At 28.4% G+C, this 25,171-nt stretch overlaps 1 protein-coding gene across 11 annotated transcripts in view; it reads right to left on the bottom strand.

Annotated features, from left to right (window-relative positions):
• The window catches only part of Cask (peripheral plasma membrane protein CASK), a 182,200-nt gene that overhangs the window by 22,145 nt on the left and 134,884 nt on the right, over positions 1–25,171 (bottom strand). For all 11 annotated transcript variants that reach the window (XM_072892962.1, XM_072892967.1, XM_072892965.1 and 8 more), the window contains one exon: positions 593–781. In XM_072892962.1, coding sequence (XP_072749063.1) covers positions 593–781 — 189 coding nt within the window. The remainder of the gene's footprint in view (positions 1–592; positions 782–25,171) is intronic.

Below are 25,171 nucleotides of genomic sequence, written 5' to 3'. Positions count from 1 at the left end.
ATTAAAAATCATGAATGAAGACTTTAATGATAATCAGATATTAAATTTTTTTTTGCAATAATGTATTTCTGAATGTTAATGATGCGTTAAGTCATGTATAATAAATGATAATGCAAATTTAAAATTAAAATGTCCATAATAATATTCAATTATTTTGTACCGCACGTTTAAAATTTTAGCATTTATCGTATATGAGATATTGCGAATATTCTATTGAGTGTTTCTTTTATTTCTTTGTCTCACAATATGAAACAATATTTGCGACATAAATCTCTTAATATAACACATTTTATCTCAATGTTTTTCCTAGTATGTATATTTTAGTCTTGCATTTTCGCTGAAAATTTTCAATAGATATGCGCTTTTCTTTAACAAAAACATATTGTATTGTATAATATTTGTTAAAGTATGTTAAATATGTGTATATGTATGCATATTAATATCGTTTAAAAAAGCATGTTACAGAGAAAGAGAGAAATCACAAGTAAATTTCATATAATGTCGTAAAATTCAATGCTGGCTTAAAACGCCGACGCCGTCTCATCGAAAAGGCACGTTTCCGTAATTATAGATGCTTTGAAGTGCCACTCACCATTGGCTCATCTGTGTTCTTCTGAAACTGCACCAGTCTGACGCGAGTGATTTTCTCATCTAAATCGCCGTTTTGTCCCTCGAGGTCGTCGCCACCATTCAGATACGTGAGAAGCGGCGGTGGTGTTACTCTGGTGGCTTCCTCGCCATAAACCTCGTGGCCGGCAACATCGTGTGCTTGTAAAAGTGCCTGAAACAGATCGCAAAGCAAAAAATTGCGAATTAAATTTATTAACTCATTACTTTTCACGTAGTAAAATACATGTTTAATTTACCATTATCAGAGAAACGTACACTTGAAACCTACTTTTCATATTTGATGCAGTTAAATTACGTCACTTTCTTATTATAATAATTGTTATGATAATAAGGGATATTCTCATTATATGCATTAAATTCATTTTATTTATAAAAAGAGTTTTGACAGTTCGTTAATCATAAGTTTACTTTGCGATGTCTGTCTCATAAATAAAATGATAATTCCAATATTGAAAGAAGGAGACAAACAATCAAATTTTGATTGTTAACTGTGTGCTTTATGCAGAATGTGATTTAAATATGAATATTGCATTTCGATAAAAAACATCGTTTTTTTTCAGATTGTTATTGTATGTATCATCATATTACAAGCACGTAAAAAATTGTTTTATATGTATATTGCATATTAAATACCTATATTAAAGGTAAAAAGTTATATACTTTTTGGGAGAATAATATACTATATATAGTTTTGTAACATGCAATTATATCTTTTTCTTTGTCAATCGCAGACATTATGTTACAAAACATGAGATGTCTTATTATTACACACGCAATATTTTATAGAAAACGTGTAAGTACCAATATGTATAAATGCAAGCGTTTCTATCAAACTGAAGCGTAAAATATGCAGTTTAATTTACATTTAAATTATCGGCTTTCATTAAAATTCAAATGTAAATTCTGATTTTAATAACGGGATAGCATACCTGATAAACAAATAAATGATGGTATTCTACTTTACAAAATGCATTAATAAATGCACTTATAAATATCATGTTTACTGCATATTTCATTCTTTTCATTGCCAAAAATCTTTTATTGATAAATATACACTCATATACATATGTATAGTTATCTATATTTTTATATAATATATGTATGTGATATTAGAATTATAAAAATTAATGTTTTCCAAAAGATTTATTGCACATATATTACATGAAGAAAGTAAATAATCTTTTATAATTTGACAGCTTTTTATTGAAATTATTAGATAGAAATATCTTATAGTAGAAAAGAGATTTGTATGCACTTGACATACATATATATAAATAACTGGATAAAAGAAAAGTGCTTCAAGAAATTTATGATGTTTACGCGACTGTACAGTGAACACGTAACTTTTCGCGGAGTTGTAAAAAATGGCAGATAACGCTCGAAACTGATTTCGAGTATTGAGAACTAATCAATAAAAGTTATTTATCGTCTTAATTTAAACATTAGTTTACTTAGTAGTTGCAAACTTAGTAAACACTTTGTTTTTGTCTTTAGAAAGTAAATAATTTTTGTGTCTAAAAAGAAATTGTGTCATTTTTTTTAATATAATAATCTAAATCTAAAAGATTAAGATAACTAAATTAAATAATAATAAAAATTATGGTTGCTTGCCACTGTGTACACTAGTTGTAAAATGGATTTATTCGTATAATTAAATCTGATTTCTAATATTGGAAATAGTCCCGAAATTATTTAAATATTAGTCTTAATATTTACTAAATAACTTGTTATTTACTAAAACTTTAGCAGTGGCTTTTCGTGCTACTTGTAACTACGATGATCGTAACTGCGTTTGCGGTTCAATGACAGTATTTGGATACTAAGTTCTAGTTCTCAACCGATCAAGCTTAAAGCTTAATCTGTTACAATCTCCAAAATTGTCTTGGGCGAATTTGATTTGCTTACGTTGCGAACTCTGTTTGAGAATTGTATGTTGCTTTGATACGTTGAATTACATGTTTGCATAATCCTCTGACGCAGTTAATCTTGCCTCTCTATCAAAATTTATGCTCTTCCGCAAAAACTTCCATATATAAAAGATGATATTTAATGATTAAATGGTTTAAATATACATGTAATATATCTTTGATCTTATTTTAGTTTAATTTGAAAAGATATTTTCTGTATTGCTCACACTCTGAATTCGTGCAAACTATGCTTAAATATGCATAAGATGAATAAGCGCATATTGTCACACGTGATATTCATATAGGATTATAGAAACGCTTTGTTCGTGGACGTAAAGGATCCTCGAAGGGGTTACATGCGAGCACTTTGTCCAAGGACAGTATACTCGTTCACCTGAAACGCGGCCAAACTCGTCACCTGCGACCTAGTTGATAGCAACGACACGTCTCTATTTCTCCTTTCTCGTGCGTCTACTTTGTATGCAAATCGCACATGGAAAAAACATATTTCAGATATACTGCAAATAGAACGAAATATAAAGAAAAATAATAAATTCAAAGACAAATTGTTCGTTATGTATGATATCTATGCACATAAACTATATTTCAGGCGAGAAAAGTATCTGCAAATATGCTTTAGATTATATTTAAAATATTTTTAAATCGATTTTCAATGTAGCTCAAGTGAGAGAATTCTAGGTTTTGTAGCTGTCAATTGGCGATTTGTCACAGAAAAGTGAGAAAATATGAAAGAACAAGATAATCGTTGAGAAGAAAAGCTAAAGCTGTTATAAAGCATAAATAATGAATTAATCTTAATATGATTATATATATTTTTGCTTATTCGCACCATCTGGTCAAAGTAAGCACAGTTACATAGCTATAGCTAATTCGAGAAAAACGAAAATGGTGGAGGTTATTTAGATAGTATTTATTCACAATGCCGTTAATCAAATGCCATTAATTACATTAGCGCCATTGGATATTCATTAATTAAGGACAGCCACGAAGCTGCCAGGAAGATGGCAGCAAATATCCAATAAAGTTTCTTTTTTTTCAGAGGTCTATTAAAACTGGAAAATATATCGTCTAACTTAATACAATTACACCGTACACATTACAATATTAATTTTTATAGCTGAATTCTTTTCTTCACGTGTATTCTCAACAATACACGTGAAACCATTACATATTCATACATAAGTCCCACATTAAAATTGCGCACTTGAATATTTTCACTCAGGAAATGTCTCATTATCATAATTTCAGAACGCTGTAATGCATAATATATTGTTACGTATAATGCCCATCACACACAGCTTTAGCAAATATTCGGAGCTATCTCGCAAAGTTCTCAGCTGTTGCGATTTTGATATAGGAAATAACGGCAATACGTAAAATATCCTGCATAATGAGAAAAAAAATATCAATTGCAAATTCTGCTGAGAAAGAAGTATTGTCAATTATTTTATTATATAGTGTTGTATATATAATTAAAGTTTTTTAAAAATTTAATTAATTATTATTGTATAATAATGGATTGAAATAATAATATATATTTATCGTCTCTTATAATATGTCTTCATAACATTTTTATACACATTTAACTAAAGAAAGAAATTTAGAGATATAGATGTTCCATATCACATGTCTCACATTATTTATCAAAAAGTTTTAAATCAATTTTTATTCGATAATAGCGAGAGTGTTGTTATAACTTCATTTTAGATATATTAATATGCTCGCGCGCACAAGCATATGCAAGCTAGCTTCGGATTCGAGGATAAAATAATATTACTCCATGCAAATTGAAGTGCGATGTATCCGTGGCTCTGGCATCATTCGTACTCCGGAAGCCAATTCATCGGCCTGCAATATCAAGAGGGATGGAAGAGGGAGAAAGGGATGCATGCGGTAAACCGCGACTATGGGTTGTTTCAATTGCGGTACATATGTATAAGCTCCGTGTTAAAATTTATAATCATTTCTTGTGTCAAGAACAAATGACACATAGATAGATGTTATTAAATAATATTAATACAACTCATTCGACGTGTTTTTTAGCTATTTACGCTAATGATATCAATTGTCGTCTGTAATTGATATCAAATGTAACGCGCGAGAGATATATATTATATACTCCTTTCGAATATAAAATAATTTTTCTTTGAAAAATAAGTGAAGAAAAGTACTAAATCGACGAGAGAACTGACTTAATCGTGGGATTCGAAAATCTGATTCAATTTAATCTGATTATCGTTTAGCGAATATCCGTGGTTATTCTTACAAGGAAGTTCCTTTTCGAGACAAATTAAAAATCAATTATATGTAAATCTGCTGTCTGAGAAATCATTTTAGAAAATTATTAAAATCTATACAAAGTGATTTTAAATCCATTGTCTCAATCCCACTTTTCACGAGTCTTTTGATATATCTTTTTCATAAAATCAATATTTTTGTAGAAATGTTAAAAAATGTGTCCTATTTTATTTATTATTTAAATTAATTGCAAAAACGTATAAATTTTAAATTATAAATAATTAAAAATAAATGCTTTCAACAGAAATTAATTTTTAAAAAAGTGTGTAAATAAAATAAATAAAAAAGTGTTGTACTTAATATAATTTTAAACTTTGACTGAACTGGAATTTAACGAATTTTAATTTTACGATATCAAGACATTCAATATTGTAAAATAATTACTTGTAGATAATTACATCAGAAGATATTAAATCGAACTTTTATTGTGAAAAAATCAATTTTGCTCAAAGAGAATGAAAGAAATAAGCAATAATTTTAGAAAACTATTTAAATATTATATAATATTATTATATAATTATTATAATATTATATAATATTATTATATAATTATTATAATATTATATAACATTATATATGACTTTTTTGCTGCGGTATGTATGTCTTAAATTGCGGCTTAAAGTACTAATATCCATGTATATTTACTAAAAAAATTTTGTAGTTCCTACATTTTTTGCTGGGATTAAAAAAATAATTAAAAAAGTAAAAAGAAAAAATAGTAATTTAAAATATAACAGTTGCATATATCTACGAAAAATATTTAATTCAATTGTTGAAATAGCATAACATCAATATTGTCAACGTTATAGATAGACATACATTGTGTATGACCCAATAATCATCAAATTTGTCTTATTATTCATCAAAAAGAATTTTGCGATATTTTATTAAAATATTCATCAATAATGTTTTTATTTTAATAAACTATTGCCAAAATCTGAATGGAATACAAGTTGATAATATCGCCAAACTTTTTTCTATTTATGCACAAATACAATTACATTTATAGAATCGCGGGATCAATATTAGATAATTATGTTTAACATGGACAACGATACATAAACTATATTTGTTGAATTAATGTCTTGGGGAAATGTTCCTATGGGAGTATCATTTTCAATTATGTGTTTATAGAGAGAAAGAGAGGGAGAGAGAGAATCTCTCGTTGACTATATATGAGATACCTGCCAATTAATACACAAATGGTCTCTGCTGTCAAGACCCAATCACTAAGTACATCCTTGTACCCAGCGATTGTTAGAACATTAGTCCCTTTGGTCATCTATTACATTGTGACCATATAGATATGGTCCGATGACTATATTGGATTATCCTCTCATTGTCAGTCTAGAGTCTCACTACAATTACGAAAGCTGTTTTTGCACTCATTTTCAAACTGTACGTATTTTCTTGTTTACAAAGAAATGATTGTATAAAAGACATATCTTTCGAAAAACATATCTTTCGATATGTTTCTTCGTGAATCGTAAAAGGAGCAAAGAGAGAGAGAGAGAGAGAGAGAGAGAGAGAAAGAGAGTAGGAATGCGATGGGGCGGAGATCGACATATTCGTAAAAATAGCGCTGGTCTCTGTCGATTGTGACGAATGGACGCGATTTGAACTGCCAGCACCCATTGGTTTTCGGTGATTTATTCTGGAGAATCGACTCCGGCGGATCTCTCCGCCGTTAAATGTGCTTGGAACGCGACGAATTATCGCCTCGCGCATGAACATATACGGCGCCTTCCTCGAGTTCGCACTTTGGCTCTTCGACCGTACGAAGTGAAGCAATGTTGTAACCATATATTGTGTTAAAACGTATTTATCTTATTTTAAAGCAAGTAGAACGTCGTAATAACAACTCGCAGAAGGAAAATATAAACAAACATAGCAAGAGATCTTGGGTATACTAGTTACATATAAAGTTTGATTAAGAGTTTGATTAAAAGTTTGATTAAAAGTTTTAATTAAAATATTTATGCAATCTTATTTATATTTAACAGATGACAAATGCTGATTTAATTTGTATGTGCATGTATGTATATATATTTATATTAAACATTTATATATAATTATATGCTATATGTAAAATATATAATTGTAATATATAATATAATTATATATTATAATTGTATAATGTATATGTAACATATATATAAATTAAATTATTTTCTAGGTCTCTCAAATTATTCTGTTGAACGAATATTTTGTTGAACAAACATTCTTCAAATATATTTGGAAATAAATAGTCACCAAAAGCTCATATATATCGATTATCGTTATTCCGAGGTATAAACTAATAAATGGTCACGATGATATATAACGTATCATAAAATCTCTTCATTTGCGAAGCTAGAAGAACAATAAAATTCCCATTATACTTAATAATTGAACTGTCAGTGTGTTGCATTGTCGACAACTAAATTTGTTTCTCAGGAAGATGCGATATATGAAGTATATAACGTTGATTCGTGATTTAGTAACGCTATCCTGCTTTATATTCGTCCAGCTCTAGCTGAGCCTTGCGTGGTCATTTATTAACTTTTTTTCCCCACGTCCCACTTAATTTCTCTGTCAGCGGCAGAAATAATATAGGCGCTATATACCACCAAAGGCAAGGGTCGAACTTGGCTCCAGCATTTTTAAGTACTTGCTAATGAACTGGTGTCGTTAAAAAATTTATTATTCGTGAAAACATTATTCCGCCTTAGAACGTTGCTTGCAATCGATAATTAAACACACGCGTTTCTGTACATATGCCGTATACGATAAACATATTGATATTTGTTTCTTCGCGAATCGCTTTGAGAAAATATTCAGTTTATGGTTATGGTATGAAATAAAGCGAAAATGAAATCAAAGGATGTTATCTATACCTATAACTTTCATATATAATGTATGTAAAAAGAATAGCCAAAGTGCAAATTTATATAAAAAATTAAATATAAAGTTTAGTTCAATATGTTGTTTAAATCAGATTTATATGTCTTTTTCATATTTGTTTAAATATCATTCAATAAATTTAAACATATGACATTTATATGGCCGTGCCATTAGATAAAATTACTACATTTTTATCGTTAATTGCTATTACATAGAATACTTAAATACAATACTCGAATCAATTTAACGAATATAGTTAATGCATTATTCGCGAAAATGAATTGCATGCTGTGAATACTAGCTATATAATTAAAAAAAAATATCTAGTCTTATTATATTGAATAAATAATACATTTCCACTCTAATATAGTTTCCGACTGTAAACTGCAAATATAGAATATATTTCTATGTAATAATGCAAATTAACCATATTACTTAACAAATACTAGTGTAAATAATCTATAGAAATGTAAATATAGTTTAATGCTACTAATTAATTGATAGTAAAATCGATGTTCATATTAGTGCAGAATATTGTTATCTTAAAAATGGATAAGTGAATGAAGAGTCATGACGATTTCTTGTAATTTGACATTAATAATATACCTTTAGCATTTTTTTAAAGAAATATTTGATGACAAAGATCTTTTTAACTACACGTTCTGAAATCTTACTAAAATGAAATATTTACTGCATTCACTTTAATAGTTTTAAATTGCATAAATGAGCTTTCTAATATTATATAGAATAAATACAAATATGCATAAATCCACAAATAATTGTGGATTTATGCATATTTGTATTTATTCTATAGAATATATTAAACTATTTTCTGTATAGTTTTAGAAAAGATGAGACTAGAGATAAGAATTCTTTGGTTAAATAATATTTTTTTTTTACAATTTGATTCGATGAAAATATATATATATCTACATAAGCGAAATAATATTTCGCTTATTGATATCCATTGAAATAGTTACATGTTGCAAAAAGACTTATTATATTTCTGTCCAACCACGTTACGGATTTCATCAGTTACAAAATATCGTTGAAGCGCGGAATTAAATTCTCGGCGCGGCTCATTCGACATAAATCCGATCACCAATTAGTATACATCTTGAAATAACAGCTTGTAAAATTTTTCATATAATTTATTACGGAAAAATCTGAACATGACAGCGTAGACGAGAAACTCGGTAAGTTATTAAAGCGCAGAGACATAGTAGGTATGTAAATCAGAGAAATCGTGAAATTAATTATAACGGAATTATAAAGCCTATCTTTACCATCGTAGTCGAATACCAAAATTCGTAACGGAATTCCTGGAATATTTCGAAGGGAAAGAACACGGAAGGATCGAATGATAGAGCGGAAGTGCCATTCCTGTACAACGCAACGACGCAGGTGCGTCACGAATGGCATAATGCACTGCGTAGCTGACTTCCGCTTTGTTTTGCGCACTCAGAAATATATTCTCTAGGTACATAGTATACAGGTTATGTAACACAGTTTTATATATATATATATATATATATATATATATATATATATATACGGTACAATGAATATGAGGTATGAAATTCGCAAATATACGTGCAGTGCAAAACGTTGTTCCCTTTTTTTTTTGACATTTTTCTAGCCATTCTTCATCAAGTTATGTTAGCCTAAATATTTACAAATTCGTCATTAGTAAATTTGTACTCGATCTATTATCTCCGTATATAAAACTACTCTCATCGCATCATTTTTGTAAATAAAAGATCATTTTAAAATCGATCATTTCTTTAGAAAAAATTTTATGAAAGACCATTATTGCAGGATTTATAATTTTTAACATTAAATATTTTGGCGCAAATTTTAATTAAATATATGTTAAATATAAACCCAGCTATTCATAAAAATGTATTCGTAAAAAATCTTGAATAAATATAGTAATGTAAAAAAAATAATTTAAAAAATCATTTTGAGGACTTTACATCTTAATTTTATTTTATCCCTAAAGATATAATATTAAACAAAAAATGCTTTGTAAAGGAAGAAACAGAGAAAGAGAGAAAAAGAGAGAAAGAAAGAATGAAAGAAATATAAAAGACCCTTGTGAACGATATTATTTTGCACAGAACTTTAAGCGGTGCGAAGAGCGATCGCATTGATATATGTACTTTACGTGACAGAAACTGCGGTTTCTCCTGTCTACAATATTTTCTATGTACGGAAAAAGCGCGCGAAACACATAAGTAGCACGTCGGTGTTAAGGAATCTCACACGAGATGCAAAGTGGAAATAGATGCGAATATGGGCAGACAAGACGTCCTCCTCGTTGAGGCGAAAACTACATTCGCACATATAGTGGATCAACTTCCGGCTTTCAATAAACTTGTATCGCACGGCCCATTCAAAGTAAACCATGTATGAGAGTACACCATTTCCCGTATCCTATTTTCGAGTTTGCGTGGCAACTATAACGACCGCACGAATGTCGAAATATCGTCGTGAAAATTAAAAGCTGAAAGTGAAGCTCGTGCGCGTACTTAAAAAGTACTTTAAATTAATGGCTTCGCGAATATACGTACAACTAAGCGGATTATTTAAGAGTCTCGGCCTACTTCTAAATATTAAGTTTCAGATATTTTTACACTGATAGAGAAGCTGAGAGAATAAATTATTATTTAACGTAAATAAATATCAAACAAAATTAATAAATTATATTATGATATAAGTTCACATATTATTTTAACAAATTTATTAGCAATAAAATAATAAAAAATTTTTTGCCAAAAGTTAAAATGCGTATAACTAGTAAAATAATTTACAGTAGTATAAAATATGAGAACCTTGAACTAATAAACAATTTTTATTACAAGGCAAAGTTGGTTTAAAAAATATATATCGTTTAAAATATGTTAAAAACAAACTATTTACTAATATAATAGTTTGTGAATTAAAATATATCTCTAATATAAAGAAATGAACATTTAAATGAATTAAATAATTCATATTAATAATAAATCTCTCTCGTAAAAATACTATAAATTTTATAGTGCATGCAACAATAATATTACCATGCCGGCTTCTTGGCGATTTAAATGTTACGTTATTACCGTTGCATATAAAATATCTATCATATCGTTGAGTGAAGTTGTATGTGCTGAAATTTACGACGTTTGTACATTTTTATAGCTTAGAAAATACCAAAAATATCGCGATAACTGTTGATATGTGAGAATATAATTTTTAGATAAAGTATAACATTGAATTAAACAATATATTGGAACTAAAAAAATAAAAATTATTGTTTCTATAAAAACATTAATAAATTTTAATATCTTCGACTAATAATAACTCCATCGTAGAAACCATATATTGCGCTGTTGTATATTTGTTAGAAAATAGAAAAATTGGCTAACTTTATTACATGCATATTTATTAACTTTATATGTTGTATTTATTTTGTTTTTTTCACCTTTATTTGATGAAGTGGAAAATATCTTGACTTTCTCTTTGTTGATTATAACTAAGTTGCTTGAAATATACAGATATAATTTAAAAAGGGCACTCAAAGTAGATTTTTTAAAATGTAAAAAATTAATGCAAAACGCCAAAGAATATAGGAAAAATAAAAAATAAGTATATATAAAACATTCAATAAAAGTAAGATAAATAAGATAATTATTAATATTAATTAGTTAATTAATTTTCCATCAGTTAATTTGTGCACTTAATGTAGAATGGCAAGTATCAAGATGATATGCATCAACAAATCCGAAATATAAATCTAAAAAGTTACAAAGCAGTGTAAATATAGTCATACAGAGAAAATATTACAAGTGTCTATCTTGCATAGTTACTGAAACTGTAAACTGTATTGTACCTGAAAATTACAATCAATTCACTCCAATAATGTCCCAGTGATACGTGTAATTAGAACCTGGAAATAATGTAAAATGTATTACCAATTCAATAAACGAACTTGTTAACGCATAGTAGAGAATAACGCTTCTCTGTCGAACTACATAAAGCTCGAACCATGTCCGATATTAATTAGCAATATAGTGGCCGGATTGTGTATGAGGAAAAATTTAATCAAATAATGTTGGAGACATGTAATTTTACAAATCTCATGTTGCGGGTTTATTAACTGGTAATAACTAATGTTCACATACAAAACACATGTATGTATGCATAATCTTACTTTTATATCTTGTTAACATTTTAAAATAATATTGAATATATTGAGAACTCTTGTTTTACATTTTTCAATAAATAGATTACTATAATTTTTTTGAAGATAACAAATAAATAGCAATAAAATAAAGCGATTTGCCGGTCCGTTTGTTAAACCTTTTCGCTGAAAAGTATCACCATCGATATGTTGACTTCTAAGAGTAGTCTAGGTACAGAGCAATCAATTTGTAATCGTAATTAAATGGGAATATATTCATGTGTCCCTGATTTCGTACTGCTATGTGTGTATATGTGTTGACATCGATACGTTCTCGAATTGTCATTCTATTACATTGGATGTTACATTTTTTTCACCGAACATTGGTTATTTGCGTCGCTTATAACACCCAAGTTTTGTCGCATCGATTTTGCTCATGACCTTAACGACTTAACCAATTAGATGAAACTTTGCTCATGTATTTACCGTGAAAACAAAACTTTTCTATTCGCGTTGACAGCGAGTCGCTAGTGAAAACTTCCTTGCGGGCACTGTCGGTTTTTCCTCGCAGAAATTACATGAAACAATGAGATAGTATACGAAATTGCAAGCAAGGGCGAGTTGCCGTGCAAGTATTTAAGTTACGAAGGAATGATATAAATAGAGAAGAAAAGGTTCCGTATTATCTACAATTTTACTCACACAAACGATGTCTGTACATTTTTAAATTATTTCGATAACTTTCCCCGCAATTTTCTGCCAGCAGAGAACTATGCAGAGTACAAGAAATTGCTATTGTCATTCTCAAATTATCTCTATCAAGTTTGGAAAAGTTTAATGTGCACGATCCAATATTTGATCTATCTTTGTAAACAATTATACATTGATATTGGCACGAATGTTGGATAGCGTCGTCTTGCATTTCCAAATTTGAAAAGTTAAACATAGCTTCATTGTTTGCCTTGAACTATTGCTTGATGTTGATATTCGATTTTATCATAGTAATTCAACATTATTCTTATTATATATTGTCGTTTGTCAATCATTTAGAAACGTAAAAAGTACTATTATTAAATTATTGATAAATATAAAACGTATTAATAATAATAAAAAAGTATTCTTCCGTAATATGTCAAAACTTGCGCTGATCAGTAATAATTAATATTTGTTTGATTTTAATATTATATTACAAAGATGTCTATTTTATGTTAATTAGCTTCTATTATTTATTAAATTTTTTACATTTTATTTATTTCTCTGTGTAAAATCCGTTATTGCCCTCGATATATTAATCCGTCGTCCATGTATTTCCAGTTGCATAATTTTATCCGAAGGAATAATGTTTTACGCAGATTTGTTGGACGACAGGATTATAATGTAACGAATTTTCATAAAACACCGCGTTTCTGTTTGCAACATATAAGCTTAAGAATAAATACATAATATAGCAATATAAGCTACAAGAATAAATATAATGCAAATGCATATTAAAAAAAAAAAAACAAAAAGAGAAATATTTTGAAATAATACATATATAGGAATATTTTGAAATAATATATACAGGAATATAAAAGTTAAATTTTTCTATTATAATTTTTATTAAACAAAGAAATTAAATTATATGTTCAGCGCGTTCTAATGTGCCATTAACTGGTGCACATTTGGTTGTATAAATTAAAAATCTTTTTCTTTCACATCATAGATCACATTGAAATTCAATGCCATCGTTGGACGTTCACGAAATAGGCGATAAAAGTGCGAAAATAAATCACTAGCAGATTGAACGCTCGAATAATCTTTGCAGGATTTATGCGTGGAGTGGTGCAAACGACAAGACAATTCTTTAAATCATATCATACGCGTGCCCTTTTCCGATGCAACGTTGCCAACGTACATATTCCGCTATAAATCTGAAATCAATTCCGTATCCTAGATTTTATTTAATATTCAACGCTATGCATGATCAGTCACGCCGGTGACTTTGGTTGCGAGATATACGTGAATAGATATGCTCGTGAAATTATGCAGATGATAACGGGGATGAGATAGAACGAAGACACGGTATGAAGAACGAGCGTACAGGGCGATTAGAAGATGTGAAAGTTACGAGAGCTCGTCTTTGTTGTCACTTAACACGCGCAGAACTAAATGGATATTCCTTGGATTCGCTTAATGGCGAACAATTATGAATGCAGGTTGTTGAAGTGAGAGAATGTCGTGAAACGCAAAAAGCCAATAGCAAGTGAATATGCATTATCTTGATTTCTCACACCATGCATCGGTCGAAAATTGCGAACGCATCTCGTTGCAGAGAAAATTGCAATGTGGTGTTAGAACATTTTGCCATGCGAGAAACTATTTTCCCAAGCGATCGTCGAGTCCACGCGCCAGACATTTTTCGTGAAATTTATGTTTACGGGAAATGTTTAATCAAGCCACAGGGTTAAGGTGTGTGCGTTTATGGTGCAGGTATATTTTGGTCTGAGCAATCGATTGACTAATTATTTTTAAAAGAGCTTAATCCATTTTATTGGACCTCATACATAAAAGGTGGAGAAATTGAATTATTAAGACCATCATCTTAATTACATTTTCTAGCAATTGTGTAACTGCTTATTATTGCTAGAAATAATTAGAATAAAAATTAAAATTTGTACATGTACAATATAAATTTGGCAAAATATTTTATTAAAGTCAAGAGTAAATTTTTTTACTTTATGTGCAATAAAAAAAATAAATAATATAAATCTACACGTATTTGATAGTTTAATAATAGACTTGTTTTAAAGAAAATATTTCTGATTCTGATTTCTAGTATAATTCATTTTATATGATATATTTACAATATTAATAAAATAAGCAACAAATATGAGATAATTTAGAATTACAATCCTCCTCAACCATAACATTTACAAATTTAAATAATTAAATTAAAATATTTATATATAGATTTCTTGATAATCCATTAAGCAATTTTTATTTATTAGAAAAAATTTATGTAAATGATTGTAAGAAAATGTAGTGTAATTGTTAAAAAGATTATAAGATATTAGAGTATTCTTTTGATTTGGTATAAAATTTTTGTATATTGATATATGTACGTATATTAAGTAGTACATGCGTCTAAAGTAGTTCATTATCAGATAAATTAACTGAGGAATGTAAACATAAATTATTATTAATTCCAGTTTAACAATGTCGTTGTACGGGATAGATTCTGCTTAGTCAGGACCATCATGATCATACATTACATCGGCACTGTGGTAATTCCACTTTAGTGCACACGCTTTACGGTTACAGTCAGTTCAATTGTTGAAACTCTGACATGGAATAAACCGCAGTAACACAAAGTTCAAAGGATCACAGGTTATAGTCGCTAAAACGCGAGGTTCATTTAATAACTTTAGTAACTTTTCTAACATTCAATAAATAAATTCTAACACATATTTTAATATTTTGTATAATATTGATGGCAAAAATTCTGTAGCTAATTTAATTCAAGATTTGAAAAATGTTCTCAAGTCTCATAGATTATAATTGTGTATATGTATATATAAGATATAAAATTTTTATAGATTTTTTACACTTTGATAAATATTTGTAATTGACATAAAAAAACGATATTCATATACAGTTTGATTTATAAATATGTACGAAAATGACAATAAATTGATAATGTATTCGCTGGTATATAGATATTTAGAAAGCCTTGAGAGATATGATCTTCTTAAGATTAAATTTAGTGACTATCTTTCGCATCGAATAATTAAAGAGCTTTGGAATTAACCATAAAGGACTAAAAGCAAACTCGGAAACTAACTTAAGATAGTACAATGGTTTGAGAGCTTTCGCGAATATATATATATATATATATATATATATGTATATGTATATATATCTGTGTGTATGTGTGTGTGTGTGTGTGTGTGTGTGTGTGTGTGTGTGTGTGTGTGTGTGTGTGTATAGAATATTTAACTTTCACCATATCAACAATATTGACATGTATAGTTCAATCATCACTCTTAATTGAACTAATTAGAATCAAAATATTGCTCTTTGTTATAGAATGGTTAACGTAAGTTGCACTAAAAACAATAATTAAACATAATAAACATATTGAGAAATGGTTAATTTTAATAGTTATATGCACAATAGATGATGATTACATAGATAATGACTAATTATATAATATATAAATATCAGTTGTATTTAAAATTTACAAACACGACACTTTTATTTATTGTATTTAAAATTGTTACACAGAACATATATCTTTATGTACTACAAATATCGTTCGATGGTATAATTTTAAATATAATTTTTAGATATAATTTTAGATATAATTTTAGATATAATTTCGATATTATAATTTTAGATATAATTTTTAGTTTTACACACACATACATAGATATATATCATGGTAAAAGAATTATTTAATATTAAGAGCCTTATATTCGAAATATTAAAATTATTTAATTTTAATCTTTATATTAAAGCTTAAACTTATATTTCTTTATACTGAATAAATTTTATTTTTTTAGGATATTACTTTTCGAAACTATTCCAATAACTTTAAATGGTACTGTAATAAAATTTTAATAAAATTTTCATCAAAATATTTATGATTTTGACTCTCCATAAATGAGTAATATATAATTTATAATTAATTTTATTCAACATTATGTTACCTTTTTAATTAATCTGAAAAATTTTTAAAAATGCAGCAATAAAACTAATAAACTATTCTATTAAATTTCGAACCATCTAACTATGGAGTGTAAATGTTTCAATGTGTAACACTTGACATAACAAAACGAAACTAACATTCGCACTGGTTGAAAAAGTTCAATTCAACTTTCTTCTCTTCAGCAATTCTATTACAGATACGTCTTGCACATCTGCGTGTTCGCTGAAAGCTTTCAGCATTAGAGACGGCATCGAGAGCAAGTGGAGATAACCTCTGATAAGAATACATTACTTGCTAGAAATTTCAATGCAATAGCCACAGTTAATCTCTCAAATTAAAGTTTCTTCATATAAAAGAATTCATAAAGATATATCAGATGGAAAATTTAAGATTGAAAGTTTAATTAAATTAAATAAATGTAAATAATAATAATCAAATGCAAAGGAGTGATAACTCAAAACATCAAGTTCTTTAGTGCCAACCATCAGCAATTTCAACTTGGTACTATAAATCAAGTGCTTTCATGACAGTACAAACTTTTTGAGTAAAATAATCCTAACATAATGAGTATAAAATAAACAATGCTGATTAAAACAGTTACAACACAAATTGTAATGGTGTTAAACAATGAAAATCTTCAGTTTGTGTTAATTCAATACTGTCGCAAGTGCGACGAAGCAAAACACTTAGGATGCAACTTTGTTCCAGTAACTTAATACGTCCCATCTTTTAACAAATTCGCGATAAAAAATAATTATCTTTTTAATTGTTATTTTTTTGTGTTAAGGTGTTAGTTATCCTGGTTGATATCTTCTTTTAATTATATTATTATAACAAAACGAAATTAATTAAAGAAACAACAGAGATTTCGGAAAATTATTTTTATATATGATATCTGTTTTTATCCGCAAAATTTTTTTTTATATACGAAAAAATAGGTTTATATATGCAGAATATAATCACGACTGAAAAAATCATTATGCTATAGTATTTAAAACATATTTGATACATCTAAAAATTATTTAGTAAAAGAAAAAACAAGCTATATCTGAAGAAGTAGATTGCAAATTGCATAACAGGATTTTTAAAAACCTTGCTGTTGATTACAGCGCACGTTTGTTAATAATTGCTCCTGGCTGTTAGCTCGAACTGCCTGCATTGCAGAAAAATTGAAAAAAATGCGTTTTTTTCGTTCATGTATTATTTTATGGATTCAACGGGACGATTAAACAAACATACCTAGCACGTGCGCCGTGGGAGCGGATTATTTTCAAGCCATTTGTTAAACGGTCGTTTGACAAAAACAATATCATGACGATATATACAGGAAGTACTGGGCTTCTCCATGATATTGTGTATGCATGAGTGCGAAGCGAAAAAAAAACTGACGCGACACTGAAAAGTGACTTCACATACGACCATCATTGATTAACGATCTCAAATTAAGAGCAGTTAAATGGCAAAGTCATGATCAAATGAATTTTTGAAAACTACCAACTATTTACATTGTTTACACAACTTACTGTTTTAATTAATTTTTGTTCTTTGTATACAGTTTGTATAATATGTACATATATATTTTACCAAAAATTTTTAAAAAATTTTATACACATATAATAGAGTGCCTTAATTATACTATTTTAAGTTTTGTACATAAGCACCAAATTTGAAATAAATTGCTAAAAAGCATACATTAATATATATATATATATATATATATAAAAACATGCGTGTAACTGAGATAATAAAATGTATATTATAATTTATTTTTTGTTTTTATCACATAGCATGTTTTAAATTTTATGGTGGAGAAACTCAAGTAAAACAAAAGTTGCAAAGATAATATAATGTAAAAGGAAAGGTTTTTAAATCAATAAAGTATAAGATTTCTTTTTTATACAATAAAAATTAGTTCAATATTTCTTAATATAATACTCGTACAATACTTCGGTTCTGCGTTATGTGATAATAATGAGATTGATGCAAATCTATCTTATAAAATTATATAACAAGCAGAGTTTTAAATACTTTTTTTAAAAAAAGTCACACGCGCACACACACACACACACACACACACACACATACTAAACAAATATTGCATTTGTCACTTTTTCTCGTTGTAATCAAACTTTACAGCATAAATCTCCAAGGATATTAGGGGAATATCATTGAATATGCAACAACGTACTTCCACATGACACTATCCTGTATCAAATAATTTAACTAAATATGCATATAAAAGCATGCTATGTACAACAAGATTAATGTATTCTCTCAAAATATATATTTCACTTAGAAAATGTAAAAGAATATCAGTATAAGTGTTTAAATTTTTTTCATAAATATATTTTTTCGTGTTTTTAGTCTTACCTCTAATAGGAAGTATTTTTTTATAACTTTGAATATTATAATTACAATAAAAGCATGAAAAATTATAGATTAAAATAAAATGTAATTAATTATGTAATTTATTATTCGTCAAATTTTATACATATAACTTGTACTCTGATATTTCCCCATAAAATATCAAAATAAATATACTAAAATCATATGATCATAATTAATTTAAGCATAATTAAACTCACGTAGCATAACATTACGTTGATCAGGTTGAGGTTTAAATGTAATAGATGAGAAATATATAGTTTATTCACTTTTCATTGCTCAGGTCGAGAACTGTCACGATTTCATTGATCCTCTCTAATTTCGCGAAACAGATAGATAGTAAGATGCTAATTAAGATGCTAATTAAACGGAAACTAAATTGTTTATAGAACCGAACCGTGAGAGAAGCTTGGACATCAGCACCGAACGTGCAGGCGGTTCGCCGAGTACTGACTGTGCCGTGCTCCGCCGAGCTGTTCGGCTTCCCGCCAATCCCCTGCCACTCGATGCGACTTCACCCACCGCGAATGCACCCCTATCTTGTGAGGAAAAAGGTAATTCATTGCAAAACGAGACACCGCATTATCACACAGAATGGTACCTTGGCATCCAATGAAGGAGAACGGTCTTACAATTTTACTGAATTCCGCTATATAATATAAGAAAATCACGTTGCAAAATATACAAAAATTTATGTTTAATATCAATCTTGCCGATGCAATATTCACTATTTATGTTATCATAATTGTTAAATAATATAAAATATCGAAAATAATTAAATATTTAAATATTAATTTAAAAAGATTGAGTTTAGAATATTTAACGTTAATTTCTATTGCATTGCATGTTGACAGAAGTAACTCAAGTCGAATTCTTTTCCTTAGCTTTAGAAATAAATTTCATGATATTAATAAATACTAACATGCATGTTTTTAAGCTTTGAAATGTTGTAAACATATTACTGCGTACTGCATTATTGTACTAAATTAAATATTGTTTCCCATCTATCGTGTGAATACAATGCATAAAAATTATTAAAGTTTTATAAAATAAATATATTAATAAAAAAAAAACATAAAAAAACCTTGTCCAATTTTTATAGACGTGCCCTAACTCAAATGTTATTGAATTTTTTACAAATATTTCAATATGTGAATATAAAAAAAATACCGTAACTTTTAGTGAAAAACCTTTTATATAAACTTTTGACATAGTTATAAGGCAAATGTTTCATAAAATAGTTTCACGTCTCTTTATAAAATACCTCTTCCTTCTTATCCTCATTATCTTACACGAATAGTTCTTTATGCTGACCGTATCTTATCACATCTTATTTAAAAATATCTGTTATCTTATGCCAATTCCGTGCTTAAAATTGATTGCTTTTATTCGATTACTTACGTCTTGCATACCAAATGCTTTTGCGTGGTATTAAATTGCATGGCACAAGTCACCGCTTGTTGCATGCATTTTAAATGCTGACACAAAACTCTTTTTTTTTTTTTTTTTTTTTTTTTACGAAGCTCAAGTATTGGCTGGTTTTGAAACTGACGATGCATACAGAAAAGAAAAGTAATGAGTTTTCTTAAGGTTTTTAACTATATTAGAAAAATGGAAAACGACTTTCAAAAGCAATTTTGAACCATGACATGATAGAGAGTTCTAATACTTCAATTTGAAATGGAAATTGAAAATTATCTGATTGTGAGTTTTTTTTTTTAAAGGAAACATTTGCTGTTATCGCATAAAAACATATATTTTAAATATTCCATACATACTATAAAATTTTGGAATTGTAGATACGAAATATGCTTTTTGGTAGTATATGTGTGTGTATATATATATATATATATATATATATATATACTTTTTTAAATATTTACTCGTATCAACAAGCACATAAACCTGGCAATGCACTATTTTAAAATGTCTCTAAATGATTTTTCATTATCGAATAATTAGCCATTTATTTTATGAGTAGAATTGTATTCATGATTTCGAGTTCGTATAGCATATTGTATATATTTACTTTACCTAATCTAACATCGGGGATAAACTTTCCGAACGCATTCGATTATGTATGAATATATGGTTTCCTGACCTCCATCAACGTTTACGGTTGAATTAATGTTACTGGTATATGCGAATTAGCCCAATCAGATGTTATAGATTTAATTCCAGTTCAAGGAACATGTAACAAATTGTGTTAAAATAAATATCTGTGAAATTTGATATTTTCCTTTGCTATTGCTAGAGTTTTGATCTATATGCAATCCAAATTCCAAATCAAATAGTTCCCTCAATTTACTTCTGTGAGAGATATGAATTTTTAAAAAATCTGTTTTTATTAATCAATAAAATTTGATTTACTTTATAAAATTAGATTATTTTTGTGCTGTAATTCACGTTCAAGAATTTTAAATGCAAGAAGTTTAAAAATTTTACAAGTAATAATGTTAAAGACTGTTAAACAGTTGAAAAGATGTAAAAAGAACAATAATTTTTTTGATAAACAAGATCAAATAAAATCTAATAAATTTAATATTTGATTATGAATAATTAATAAAAACATAATCGTTTAAAAGAAGTTACGTTAACAAAATTGTTCATTATTGCTTTTTAAATTAATTTATAATAATAAGCACCGTATTTTTATGTAGCTTTTCTTATAATTACTATTTATATAATAAATGCTTTTATAATGATTTTTTATTATATTTTAATTCCTTTTCTATCGTTTATTTCATAATAAATAAGTATAATACAAGTATCTTATTATATAAATATCTTGTTTGTGTATTTATGAATTTTTTAAAATTATTTTCATAATAATATTCCAAGATTACAGTTTTTTTATGCTATTTTATATTTCAGTATATAAAAAGTAATTAAATGTTGCGCGCATGCCGGATTTATTAAAAACTTAATATTCACCAGAACCTAGATGCTTACAGCTTTTTAACAGTCATGTAATTAAGCGACGAGTAACAAATTTCCATTGACTTGACGAAGCACTTTCGCTCAATACTTCACTTTTGTCACGCTTTGCATCATAAGATTGCTCTTTAACTCATGTACAAGCGTACGTTTCGTGCAATTAGGATGAGTTTCAGAAGGCAGGTAAGCGATATTCCTTCGGGCACTACTTGCAACCGGAGAGTTTCTGGCCCTTAGAGATTGACCGTCCTTATCTTCGAACTTCGAACTTCCTTACCTTGTGGTGAAGGTAAGCATCATCGTATGGATAGGTATTTGCAAAATTAGTCAAAGACGAAATTCTATATAAGGTAATTTATACACACCGTTACATATGCGGAAACAGATGTATATTATGGTGTATATATATATATATATATTCATATTTGTATTCAGCACATCCTTCAAATATTAGAAATTGAAAAAAATAAAAATAAAAGAAAATGTAAATAATTTTATAATTCAAGAAAATATTTTGTTCATTGTAATATAATATAGGAGGTGTAAAACAATCAATATGCTTTAATTCTTCAATATTTATATAATTTATCGAGTTATAATTTATCTCATTCTTGAAATCTTCAGAAATTTACCCCGAGCGGTAGAATGTTGTTAATCGCACGCGACTTTACGCTATAACGAAAATGTACATTACAATTTTCCAACTTTACATACACTAAATTAAACGTTCCGCAATTAATTAGATTTCTTGCGCAACCACGACGATATTTACTCTTCATCTCTCTAGCCTTTGCAAGCGTGGCATAGTAGGCGAAGATTTCCAAGCAACATGAAGCGCGCTTCAGTCAAGAGTTTTGGTGCAACCCGAGGCAAGAATTCGGTATCGTGCGAGGCAGTAACCGCTTCGGGGAATCATCAACAGGACGAACTCAGTCGTCTTTCTGCACATGTATATACGTTACACGAAGATCGTGGAATGTGAAATATTCATGGATCAAGCAACAATTCCGTGACTGGCGCGAACCAGAAATAAAATCATGCATTTTGATTTTTCCGTATTAACGCAGCAACCGTACTTTCACGTATGCATATATAACCGGTTTCTTTATACCGAATTTAGCCGGCCAATGGGACGGTCGATTGAACGGTTGCACAAAATCGACTGCCACGAATGAAACTCGTGTTTTACAGACTCCACCGCAACATCAATAGAACGTCCGTACACACATATCCCGCATCACGCGAGAACATCCACGTTGTCGCCGCGTGACATTCGATGTGTATACGCCTGTCTGCATTCTATGCTTTTGTTGAAAAAGCGTATTCAGAATATGAGTATCTCTCTGTGATGAAATATTTCGACAGAGACGAGCCGGTGCGTATATTTGCCTTATTGCCTAGGTTTCTCACACTCAACAAAACACTGGCATTTCTGAATTAATTAATCGCGTTACTTGAAATATATCCAGAAATATAAATACTAAGATAAAATTGTTAATTAGCGAGCTTGACTTATTATTTTTAACTTCTTCCCTCTACTTTCTTTCGGAGCAAAAAGTTATTTTTAGTTATAGCAGTCTTAAGAATATCTTAAGATAGAAGACACAAGCTAAATATCAGAAGAAATTTTCATTGTGGAGAGAGCATAATATTCCGCGATGGTTTTAGTAAAATGAGAAAATACTGAAGTCTGTTGGACCAATTCGCTGGAATATTTCCACAATTGAAAATCTTAATGTTTTCCAAGACAAATTTATAATAAAATAGATGAAAAGTACAAACTTATTTTGAAAACATATCAGCTGTAAATATTATCTGAAATAAAAAAACGATGCATTGTTTATTTTACCATGTATTAAATATATATATGTATACTAATTTAATATAGTGTCATATATATGTGGCACAAGTTTTTTAATTTCGCGAGAAGAGAATACGTAAAGTAAGTAAAGATAAAATTCTAATTGTATAAAAATGTTGCGTCGTGATAATTCTGTTCAAATACTGTGAATGATTATAATATTAAATTGTGTATATAATTAAGCTATTATTATTATGTATAAATTGAGAGTAGATTAGATCGATTCCTTTCATAAATACAAAATCCTCAAAAACCTTTATATTCATGGAATAGTGCTATAATGATGCGGTTTCTACATACATATAGGCTAGATGTTGCTACTTGCGTCTGATAGAAGACGTCTGTTACTACTTGCGGTTTCTGTAAGATTGCTCCGCCATCAATTTGCGTAGATGTAGCTGCACATTAATTTAACAGTTTCAAACTTGACTTAATAATTTATTTTACATCTTTGGGATAATGTAATTATAAAAATTAGATCGTTAATTTATATTATTAAACAATAATTAAGAGAACAAATATTAACGAAAACAGTTAAAGGAGAATATTTCTTGTCGCTTGTAAAGTGACGACGAACAGTCGGTTGCAGTCGCCACAAACTTTGCAAGGGATAAGTGTAATAAAAAGCTAGGATAGGATAAGTTTAAAACACTTTTCTTTTATATCAGTATGGTGCTCTGCACACCTGTGCCACATGCTATTTGGTGCAAAAACACGACCGACAAGCCATGTCTCTAATGTCTTGGTGAACATTATACTACATATTGACTTTAAATTACTTTAAGAAAATACATCTCGAAAAAAAATGGTATAATATAGTCAGATGTAAATATATATAATTAATATAAAATACAATATTATAAAAAGTTATAAAAAGATTTGATAACATATGTAATTTTATGTAATTATATTATTATTTATAACTGATATTATATGATTACATCTAATATCCAATATGATAATATTAGCTTATTGTTAAATAAATATGCTGTTGAACTGTACATGATCAGGTAATATGTTCTATCTGATTATATATAAAAACGGATTTAGCCAAATATAATTATATATTATTATATTTGACTAAATAATATATCTCACGTCAATTTCGGATTTAATTATATAGCCATTTATATATGATCTTATAAAATAAGTTTCTTCTCAGGATTTGAAATTCACAAAGTTCGAAATATTGTTTAATATTCCACTTGCCTTCAAAACAACATGCATATTACATGATAATCTGATGATAACAGTAACAACAGTAATTTGGTAGTAATTTTGTCAGCAATTTATACAATTGGCTAAATAGAAAGATGGAAATTAGACCATTATAATGCATATTACGAATGTACTAAAAGGACTATTTTGAATGTATTTTATATGTGATTGCATGAGTGCAG

This window comes from Anoplolepis gracilipes, chromosome 5 (genome assembly GCF_047496725.1).
Source record: "Anoplolepis gracilipes chromosome 5, ASM4749672v1, whole genome shotgun sequence".
Taxonomy (NCBI): domain Eukaryota; kingdom Metazoa; phylum Arthropoda; class Insecta; order Hymenoptera; family Formicidae; genus Anoplolepis; species Anoplolepis gracilipes.
This window is presented reverse-complemented; position numbering and strand designations above follow the sequence as displayed.